At 54.3% G+C, this 9,880-nt stretch overlaps 1 protein-coding gene across 1 annotated transcript; it reads right to left on the reverse strand.

The window, feature by feature from the left end:
• Positions 1-3,460: 3,460 nt before the first annotated feature.
• On the reverse strand, positions 3,461-4,781 carry ptf1a (pancreas associated transcription factor 1a). Its single transcript, XM_086129420.1, has 2 exons — positions 3,956-4,781; positions 3,461-3,850 (listed from the first exon to the last, which is right to left on the reverse strand). The coding sequence occupies exons 1-2, from the start codon at positions 4,572-4,574 to the stop codon at positions 3,648-3,650; spliced, it is 822 nt and encodes a 273-aa protein (XP_085985546.1). The 5' UTR covers positions 4,575-4,781; the 3' UTR covers positions 3,461-3,647.
• Positions 4,782-9,880: the final 5,099 nt, after the last annotated feature.

Raw genomic sequence — 9,880 nt, forward strand, 5'->3', positions numbered from 1 at the left:
GCACCGACGTCAATTTCTGAACACGTTCCGCATGCGGTCGCGAAGACTCCCGCGCGCCGCGCGCGTCCACGGTTTGGCTGCAAACGAAATGTGGCGCCCAAGTACGGCGTCAAAAAAAAAAAAAATAATAATAATAATCAAGAAAAGATAAGAAATAAGTGGTGGAGATCCGGCAAAAGCGCGAGATCCGGCAAAAGCGCGAGTGGCTTTTGTCGGATCTCTCCTTCCGTTCGGCTCGTTCCAAAGTGTCCACAGCGTGCACGACGTTGCCGACGTGGTTCGGGATGGCGAGGGCGCGGGATGGTCGCGCACGGCCACTTGTCGGCGCGTCAAGATGGAGCAAAGGAAAAGGGAAATGTCCCCCCCCCCCCACCCCCAACCCTCCCGCCGCCCCCGCCTCCCCAAAAACTAAAAAGACCACACGTGAGTATCTCAAGGGCTTGACTAAAGACGCCATATGCTTCACGGTCACAGCGGCGGTGCTATTATCGAGGCAAAAGGTGGCCCTTTAAAAGTTGCAAAGGCTCCTTTCTCCGCGTGAGATGAAGCACTTGCGCACCCAACCAGAAACGCATCTCGCCATTGACTCGCTCCCTTTTCTCTTGGGCTAATTTGGGAGGCAGGAGCGGAGGCTGCCGGAGCGGATGGGCCGCCGTCGCCTCGTTCGCTCCCGCATCGGCTTTTCATCACCCGCTTTTGTTCTCGGTGAAAGTAACGCCTCGAATCAAAGAGATGACAATATTTTCCCATCGGCTTGAAGACCCCGGACAAGAGCCCTCGAGCTTTGGCGGAAAGAAAAAAAACCCCCCAAAACAAAAAAACATCGGAGCCGGTCATTCATCCTGTCACTGCGCACCTGTGCTCTCGCATTCAAAGGACACAAACCTGTCCCTGTTAACATGAATTATTCACCACCGGCACAAAGGCTGAAACGGAGCAGGCTGGAGTCCGCTTATGGCTCCCAAGATGTTTTATCCCTTCGAAGATGCGCCCGAAGCCGCCTCGCCCGCGCCTCTCTTTCAGCCTCGAGTGGCCGGATCGGCACACAATCGCGGCATCTGCTCGAGGTGCCTCGGCGGCTCCAAGTATGACGCGGGAAGGGACCGCGCCGCGCGGAGAAGGAAGCGCGCAGGGCCGCGTGCACGCGGGGACGGCGCGCAGAAGAGCTCGCTGCGCCGGAGCGCCAGGTGACGGCACGAAAAAGCCGCGGCCCGAATCCTCCTCCTTTGCCCCCCCTCCCCGTGGAGAAGGTGGCCATCGCATCCGTTGCATTGTCTTTAGCGGGCGCCCTCGGCTATTAATTGGCCGCACGCACGCGGACGCGCAACGAGCGAGGCCGAGACGCGTTGGCGTCATCGCTGCCCGCGCGGCTTCTCCCAGAGTGCGCCGCTCGCGCTTTGAGCCCGCCGTGGCGTCACTGCAACCTGCGAAACGGCAAGCTTTACGGTTGCCATATTGTGTCCCGCACAAAGGCTAATGGAACATTAAAGGCGCGGAAAACGCTGCCAACCCGTCTCGGGGACTCTTTGCTTGTTTTTAGGCAGCTGCTCTCCGCGGACCCGGGCGCAAAGACGTGGGGGGGAAAAGAAAAAAGAAAGAAAACACAGACACGCACACAAAACAAGTTGAAACTACCAGGTGCATCCTCGAAGAACGCGGCAGAGAATCCGCTTCGCTGGGGTTAGCGCTCATAAAGATGTAATTGAAATTGAAAGGTCAAGTCGAGAAGAAAAGAGTGCGCGGCAAGCGAAGATGATGCTCTCAAACCTCCCCTCGCGTGTCCCCCGCCTCTCTTCCCTCCCTTGTCCTTTGCTATACAAACCTTTTGGCCATAAAGATTTAAGATGACACCTCGACACTATAGGCTGGGGGGGGGGGGGGTTGAAAATAAAAACCCACGAGAAACTCAAAAGCGCCGCATGGGCCTACTCGGAGCTCATTTGAACTGCAGCGCATTCTGTCACCTCGCTCACGCTAAAAAAATAAAATAATAATAATAATAATAATAATAAATAAATAAAAGTTTGAAAAGGATGAAACAGCCTCGGGAAATCATTTCATCCATGAAACGAAATCCCCGCGTTTTCTCGAAGGGGTTTCAATCACACAACTGCACTCGATGGCCTCCTCACTGGCTTTTCGATCAGCATTTATTCGTTCAATCTACCGACGCGTCCTCATGACGACGTAGCATAACACGTCAAGGGACAAATCAAAGCAACTCTCCCCTCAATATGTCGAGGGGCTCTTTGGTTGGGTTGGTTTCGAAGAAGAAACACGAACGTCCATCGTTCAAAAAAAAATCTCATACAGCCACACACACACACACACACACACACACACACACACACACACTTTGGGGACTGTTTTTATTTGCGCCGTCGCATAATTGTGGTTGCAGTTTCAATCGTCTTTTTCAACTGGAGAAGCACTTTTCTGGGGATGGCAAATGGATACGTTCAGTACTTTGGCTGTTTGAGTGGGGGGGGGGGGGGGGGACTTCCCACGCGGTGGCTTCTCGGATGGAAACGTCTTTATTATTATTATTTTATTTTTTTTTAGACAATGAGACTCAAAAGCGGCTATTCGAGTGTCCTGAGCGTGCAGCCACCCGAGATTTGCGTCGCCGTCGATAATCCGGTGGCGCGGCCTCTCCTCTGCAGGAAACTTTCACGCGCGGCATGGCGCGCCTCCCTCAAGCAAACGACTGCTCGGCATTGTGCCTTCCGGACGGTCTTTGAACGCGTCACCACCCCCGTGCGCTTCCGCTGTCGAGGCGCAAATCGACAAGCTGACTCTGAAATGCGCCGGCGCCAAGTCCGAGTGCCTCGCGGCCCCCCATCGGACCGTCTCATGTCTGTCATCGGATCGCACGGCCCAGTCAAGTGAAGGAGAAGCGGACGGAAGCGCGGCTGCGCCCCGCCTGCATTTCCAGGAAAGCCAAACCGACGGCGTCTCGAGTGGGAAGCGCGTCACGCCATTCCGAGCGGAAAAGGAAGGAAGGTGCAACTCACTTGACGCCCGTCTCGCGTGCGAGCAAGCAGGTCGACGCGTAGGTGGAACGGTGGCGTGATGCGGCGATCCGGGGCACGGTGGGGGCACCTGCACGCAGCACCTGCCACGGAAGCGACGAGCTGCTCAACGGCGTCCTTCCACGTGCGCCCTCCTTGGGGCGTGGCCCTTGGCTGGCCTCTTCGCGTTCCATTTCCGTTTCCCATTCGTGCCGTCCCAACCCGTGTTGCGGAGGCGGTAGCGACTCGAGTCAAAACGCCAAAAGTTCGATTTCTCCGCTTGCGCCTCTCCCATTTGACCGCCGTGGCGTTTGTTTTCGTCGTTGCACGTGAAGCGATTTCTTTTCCCACGCGCGCGACAACCGGATTCGTCTCGCGAGCCCGCACGCATGCAAACTTTGGTACACAAGGCACACAAGCACAAGACGCGCGGCTTCTTACTTGCTTGCTTTAATCGATTGGATAGAAAAATAATTCCTCGTCAGGATAGAAAAATAAATAGCATCCCATTCCTCGCAATTAAATTACATCATATATTATTACAAACGTTAAATAGACGATTGCCAGTAGTCTGAATTAAAAAAAACAAACAAACATATGCATCCACCTCTGCACAAAACACAGGCGTTGAGAGTTTTAGGCCACCAGGCCGAAAGGGGGCTCGTTCTCGATATCCGCGAGGAGCGATTTGTGGTGCGGTTTTCGGGGGTCCTCCGGGGTCCAGACCTTAGCCGTGCGGATCACATTCTGGTCCCGAAGTTGTTTCTCATCCGACCAGGAGAGGGAGTGGCCGGCCAGCGGGGGGAGACCGAAGTCGGGGTCGCTCGGGGAGGGGGACCCTACAAGGACAAGACAAGCCGCTCTCAACTTGGCTCGGCGCGAACGAGCGACGGCAACGACGAAGGAAGAAGTCGGCCCGAAAAGGCGTCGAACTCCAAACTTACTTGTGCCCCTGTGGCAGATGATAATTTTCCTCGTCTGAGCGTGCGCGTCGCCGCCGCCGCCACCGCTACCGGAATTGCGGATGGGCAGGTCAGACTGCACCAATTGGGCCAAGAAGTTGATGTAGCCGATGGCGAGGCGCAGCGTGTCCACCTTGGAGAGTCTCTTCTCGTACGGCAAGGTGGGGATGTGCGAGCGCAGCCCCTCGAAGGCGTCGTTGATGGACTGCATCCTCCGCCGCTCCCGGATGTTGGCCGCCTGCCGCAGCTGTTGCATCTCCACGTCGGACCTCGTCCTCCGCCGCCTCTTCAGCAGCGGCCCGCCGCGAGGCGACAGCTGCGCGATGCTGTCGGCGCAGCTGTAGGAGAAGGTCGACGAGCGGGACGAGAAGGACAGGTTGCCGAGGTCGCGCTCGTCGTCGGCGGGGCCGTCGCCCCCGCCCTCCTTGCCGTAGAAGTCCTGCAAGTGGCCGGCGAAGAAATCCACGTCGTCGTCCAACAGGTCCTCCGGCTCCAAGTTGCCGTCCCTCGACGACTGGTCGGTGAAAAAGTCCTCATCGTTGAAGTAAGGGGGGGAGGAGAACGAGTCGAGTGCCGAGAAGGGATCCAGCACGCTGTCCATCTCTGCTGCGGAGGATGCTTCGCTCTCCTACAGACTCGCTGCGCCGCGGTCGCCGGCTCACGGTGCCCCGCTTCGCTTTTACACACAGAACATGCACGCACGCACGCACGCACGCGAGCTGTTTTTATCGCGACATCCTCGGTCGCGTGCCGTACACTCAGGGAGCCAACCAATCACAGTTCGGTCCGCGAAGCGCACCTCTTGGTCCTCCACCGCAAAGCCACGCCCCCCCCCCCCCCCACACATGCCCTCATGCTCGGGGGCAGCCAGCAAAACCGCTTCCAAAGTGCATGCCCTCGAATCGTTCCACTTATGTTTTTCAAAACGGGATCCGCGGGCTACGCATCCCCGTGACCACATTTCCAACGTGAAGAGCAGTGAAAGAACATGTCGTTGTCACAGCTAGAGAGATCGAGATACTTCAGGAAAATTGGGTTGTCACAACACACCCGTTATCAACACAATGGAAAAATAATACAAAAGCGGCATTTGATGGTCCCAATTCAGGAAAAGTGGACAGCAGTTTCAGCCAGGAAAAAAATAGACAGATATTTACCTCTTGTCCATAATAAATGGCAAAAGTGTCAATACAGCTTGTATGAGTACTGAAATTGATGAGTTAAATACAAAAGCCTAGACCCGTATGTGCACGTCTTTGCCCAGTGAACATGATTTTGTGTGTGTGTGTGTGTGTGTATCTATCTATCTATATAAATATATAGTAAATATTCCCCATCTACAGACTTCTTTCAAATGGAAATTCCCCCACCCGGAATAAACACCGATGCATTAAAATTGCGACTACAATGTTACATAAATGATCAATTCACAACAACGGAATTTCCACGACACACACACATTATATATATATATATATATACATACACCCATACACACACACACTGTATATATTATACATACACCCATACACACACACACACTCACACCCGTGGACACACTCACACACAGTTCAAAAAAGGCCCACTTAAAGAGCACAATGTAACTCCAAGTGTTCCCTTTATTTTTTGGAGCAGTTTGTTTGTATCTGTCTTGATAGCAAGAGAGAGAGAGAGATGCGCGTCAGTTGACGTGCTGCTGTGGTGTTCATTCCCCGCCGGGCGAGCACATCCACCCGCGTGAACCGAAGAGCCCCCCGGCTCGCTCATTTATTTCGCCCTAAGTGGGAAGCGCTGCGGCCGTAAATAGGCCCACTAGCCGAGTGGTCGATGGGCCACTTGCGGCGGCCAGTGCGGCTTTGATGGGGGGTAACCGGTCGACAAATAAATGCGCAGCGGCGGCTCCCCGACACCAACTCGGGCTTCCCGGTGTTTGCCGAGAGGACACTGCCGGCCACCGGTCCGCTTCTGCGAGTGCTCATCTATTGAGGCCATTCCGTGAAAGGAGTCACTTTGTTCAGGGGAGAAAATAGACCTTTGTATGCGTGTGTGCGCGCACGCGCGCCCCAGGCGCACTGTTGGCGGCGGCGCGCTTGAAAGCTGCGAGCCGCGGCGGCCGTGGGAAGAAGGCCACTTGCGCCGCTGCGGCCAAATGCAACACGTCGCGTCATAAACGAGACCTGCGCCGTCGTCTTCATGATGAAGCTGTCGCCCGTGCGCCTCAAAACACACAATGCACACCCCCGACCCGGCAGGCGGCCAACAGGTGCTGACCCCAACCACGAGCGCCCATTCAAGCCATCGCCTTCTAATCGCCTCCACAACCCCCAAATTCATCTTGAGAATCGTCCGCGACCACGCGACGACACCGACTACATGCCGGCTCGCGATTCGCAAACAGAGCGTTTCCATGTAAAACGCAATCCGTAGTTTGCGCTCGTTGCGCGGCGTCGGAGCCGCGCCGCCGTCCCGCCAAAGTCCGACAAGCGACCCCGTCCTTGGGAACCGGAATTCGAAGCGCGACGAGGGCACGACGAGCTTTGCTGAAGCGTGAGCCCAAGGCGTTCGGGCCCCGATTTGCGGCGGGCTCGGGCGGGGGCCGTGTTGTGGGCCTGCGGGCGGCGCGCCCTTCCCCTCTGCTGGGGATCATTTGAACCGTGCAAGTTGCTAACGCGGCGTGACCGAGCGCTGCACGCACCTCATTGAGGAGCGTGCTGCCATTCTGACGGGGCGGACCCGCTCCAACAGAACAAGTGTTTCGGTTCCCAGGCTAAGCGCACGCACGAGCACACGCACGCATGGAAGGAGACAGACGATCCTACACGCGGGAGATTTGCCTTGTGCGCAGGACCTAATCAAAATTATTATGATGATGATGACGGTTATTATGATGATTGTCATTCTGATGACGCGGTATTCGCGTCATCCAATATCCATCTCTAGATTTCATTTGTATCGTGAACGGACTTTACGTCACGGGTTGGAAAACCCAAATTTTCATCGCTTGCTCTCTCTACATGAAGGTCCATACTCAGCGTTTGGGCAATCGCGTGCGCAGTTTGCAGAAGGGCTCCCACTCGCGAGTGCGTTTCGTACATTGCCGCCAAAAGCCCCCTGATAATGCACCGCGAGGTTTCGAAAGCGCCGCATGCCATCCTGTGCCCATAGAAGGAGAAGGGCGAAAAAAGGAAATCCAGAAAGTGAACTACGCAATGCAGACGTGGGGAATTAGATCCGGCGATAATCCCACACATTGACTCAAATGTAATCCCTCTCTAATCCGGGGGTTCCACGGGATTATCCATCTGGATGACGAGGCGACAAATTGAGGAAATTTGAACAACAAGAAGTATCGCAGGGCTTGTTCGCCGTCCCTTGGGCCGCCTGCGCCAACATTGCCCGCGGCCCAGCGCTGTTCAAACGCACTCGCGGATATCTGCACTTATTTTGCAGTTGGCAGCCTCATAAGAGCCCAAAAAGGACGGCCTGCACATGCCTGACAGATCATTGATGGGGCTGAGGCGCAAATTGCAATTCCGCACAGTGCCCATTTGAAAAAAAAACAATGTAAATACTCAATCCAGTTAGTCTCTCTTCCTATTACCCCCCCCCCCCCCCACCCCCTCCACACACACACATGAAAGCAGGTCACAATTAGTCTGGACTGGAGCAATACTGCATGCGCAACAGCACCGGGGAGGCCTGGGAATTGTGACACTTGGTGCAGGGACGGACACGCGCACACACACACAGACAACACAGATGTTGGGGAGGCAATAATTAATTTTCCCAACCGATATCTAGCTCAAAGCGACATTTACTCAAGATAGGAAGAAAAGACTATTGAGTCTCACCCTACAAATAGTGATTTGAGAAAAAAAATACATGCAACCTAAACATAATGCTCCGTTTCTACAGAGCGTTGTCGACAATGTCCCCCCCACTGCCCCCCAATTGATCTTCAAATACGGTACATTGGACAACATGATCTTGTTTTTTTGTTTCATGCGGACCCCCAAAAAGCAGCGAGGCAGGAGACGAGGGTGGACTGCGCCACACCAAACGCACTTCAACAAAAACACTTCTAAAGGCGCGCTGGGTAAACGAGGTCCAAAACACAAAGTCCAGAAAAGCATAACAACTCAAAGTCGCAAGGACACAAAATGGTCGCACGACGCTCGGCGTGGCGCTCCTTCGAACGCAACAGAGGAGCCGATGACATGAAGACCAACAGGTGCGCCGCTCGGGGAGAAGCGCTCCAATGCCACCTGTTGGTCACAAACGGAACACAACCATGAAACCAAAACGGAAGAAAGAAAGAAGGCATGTCGCGCCCCCGCCCATTCATGACCAAAAAGTCTGAAATAAAATCTACAGTCATTGGTGATCGAAATGTTAGGGTTGCTCCCCAACCCGCTCTTTTGCACTTTTTGCATTCATGGGTCGAGATCGACTATGTTCAAATTTTGTTGTTTGTTTAAAAGGCTCATCGGAGCGAGTGGTGGGTGGCTTAAGACCTTTGCATGCACTGGAAAGATGTCGGTTCTCGAAGCGTGCGTTGATATGGACTGCATTTTTTTGTCTCAGTTTCATCATCTCCTTGTAGTGCGTGTGAAAGCACATCTCCACTTGTTCATCAATTGCTTGCGCAAACGTAAACAAAAGCTTTGCTCCGGATGACAAAAGAAGAGAAGAAAGCCGTTCTCATTTTGCGGGGCAAACTTTCCAACGAATGTCAACCGCAAAGAGACCGAAGGATCCGTGTTGCTCTCTATTTGGGCTCCAGTACCACAGGCGCAAATCCGGCAGTATCGAGCTGCACGCTAATCCCCCAAAGGCCCCGAGGCGGAGGCCTTGGGGGGGGGGGTTGGGGAGCGGCGTTCCTGCGTCTGTCGACGAGGGCGGCAGCGATGGACTCATCTGTTGCTGCCTCTAATTGACTCGGGCGTTAATCTGATGGAGTCCAGAGTTGGGCTAATATGTGACGAGACCGGAGAGAGTCCGGCTCTGCCTCGGGGCTGTTGACGGCTGCGGGGAGGATTGGGGAAGATTAACGAGAGATTTGCGAGCGTCCCGAGAGAACAAAGTTCACAACTGTCCGTCTGCTAAAGCAACACGATGCGGTCCAGGAGCGAGACTCCTTACCGGAGTCACCTCACAAAGTAAGCCGCCATTTTCAAGATACATCCGATCATTCGGGCATTTCTTTTTTGCTTTGACTTGTGAGCACACACTTGAGAGAAATGGGGGGCAGCGATTTGAACTCGGGACTCGTCAGACCACAGTCCCTCTTCGGTGAGGCCGGGCCCAGAAAAGCTAGCGGCATTTCGCTAGATGGCTTTCACTTTGCACGCTCGACTTTTGACTTCCCTTTCGGTCGATGTAGCGACAAAGCATGTGCACCAGTTTTCGGGGGAGTCCACGCGCTCACATCCTTGATGCGGTTTTTGATGCGGAGCCGCCTGAGGGATGGAAGCATTCGATGTTGGTTTTGGGCCTCGCCGCTCCCGTGCGTCGGTTCGTCCAGATTCTCAGAAGCCTTTGATGACGTACTGGACCGTGGATGACCAAATCCCTCAATTCTTTTCAGTGGTACGTCGAGGGCCGGTCCTCCCGTCGAGGGCCATTTGCCCGCCATGAGAAAGTGGTGAACCTCAGCGGATCCTCTCTTGTGTCCAACTGCTCCTTTCAGGGATGCTCCTCAGACACAATCATGGCCATCACCTGTTCCCAAGCACTTGATTCACCCGCGGAATGTTCCAAAACGGGCGTTTGATAAGCAATCGCCAACTTTTCCCATCTTTTGATGTCCCTGTCCCATCCTTTGTGGAACATGTTGTGGGCATGACATTCACTGTCAGTGAATATTTGAAAAACAAACAAACACATTATAATGTCCAAAAAGAAATT

Source organism: Hippocampus guttulatus, chromosome 14 (genome assembly GCF_054856545.1).
Source record: "Hippocampus guttulatus isolate MCC_2025c chromosome 14, RoL_Hgut_1.0, whole genome shotgun sequence".
NCBI lineage: Eukaryota > Metazoa > Chordata > Actinopteri > Syngnathiformes > Syngnathidae > Hippocampus > Hippocampus guttulatus.

Coding starts and splice junctions, on each gene's coding strand:
- ptf1a (XM_086129420.1), bottom strand. CDS start 4,574: ATGGACAGCGTGCTGGATCCCTTCTCGGCACTCGACTCGTTCTCCTCC. Junction 3,851..3,955: donor CATCTGCCACAGGGGCACAA/GTAAGTTTGGAG, acceptor TTGTCCTTGTAG/GGTCCCCCTCCCCGAGCGAC.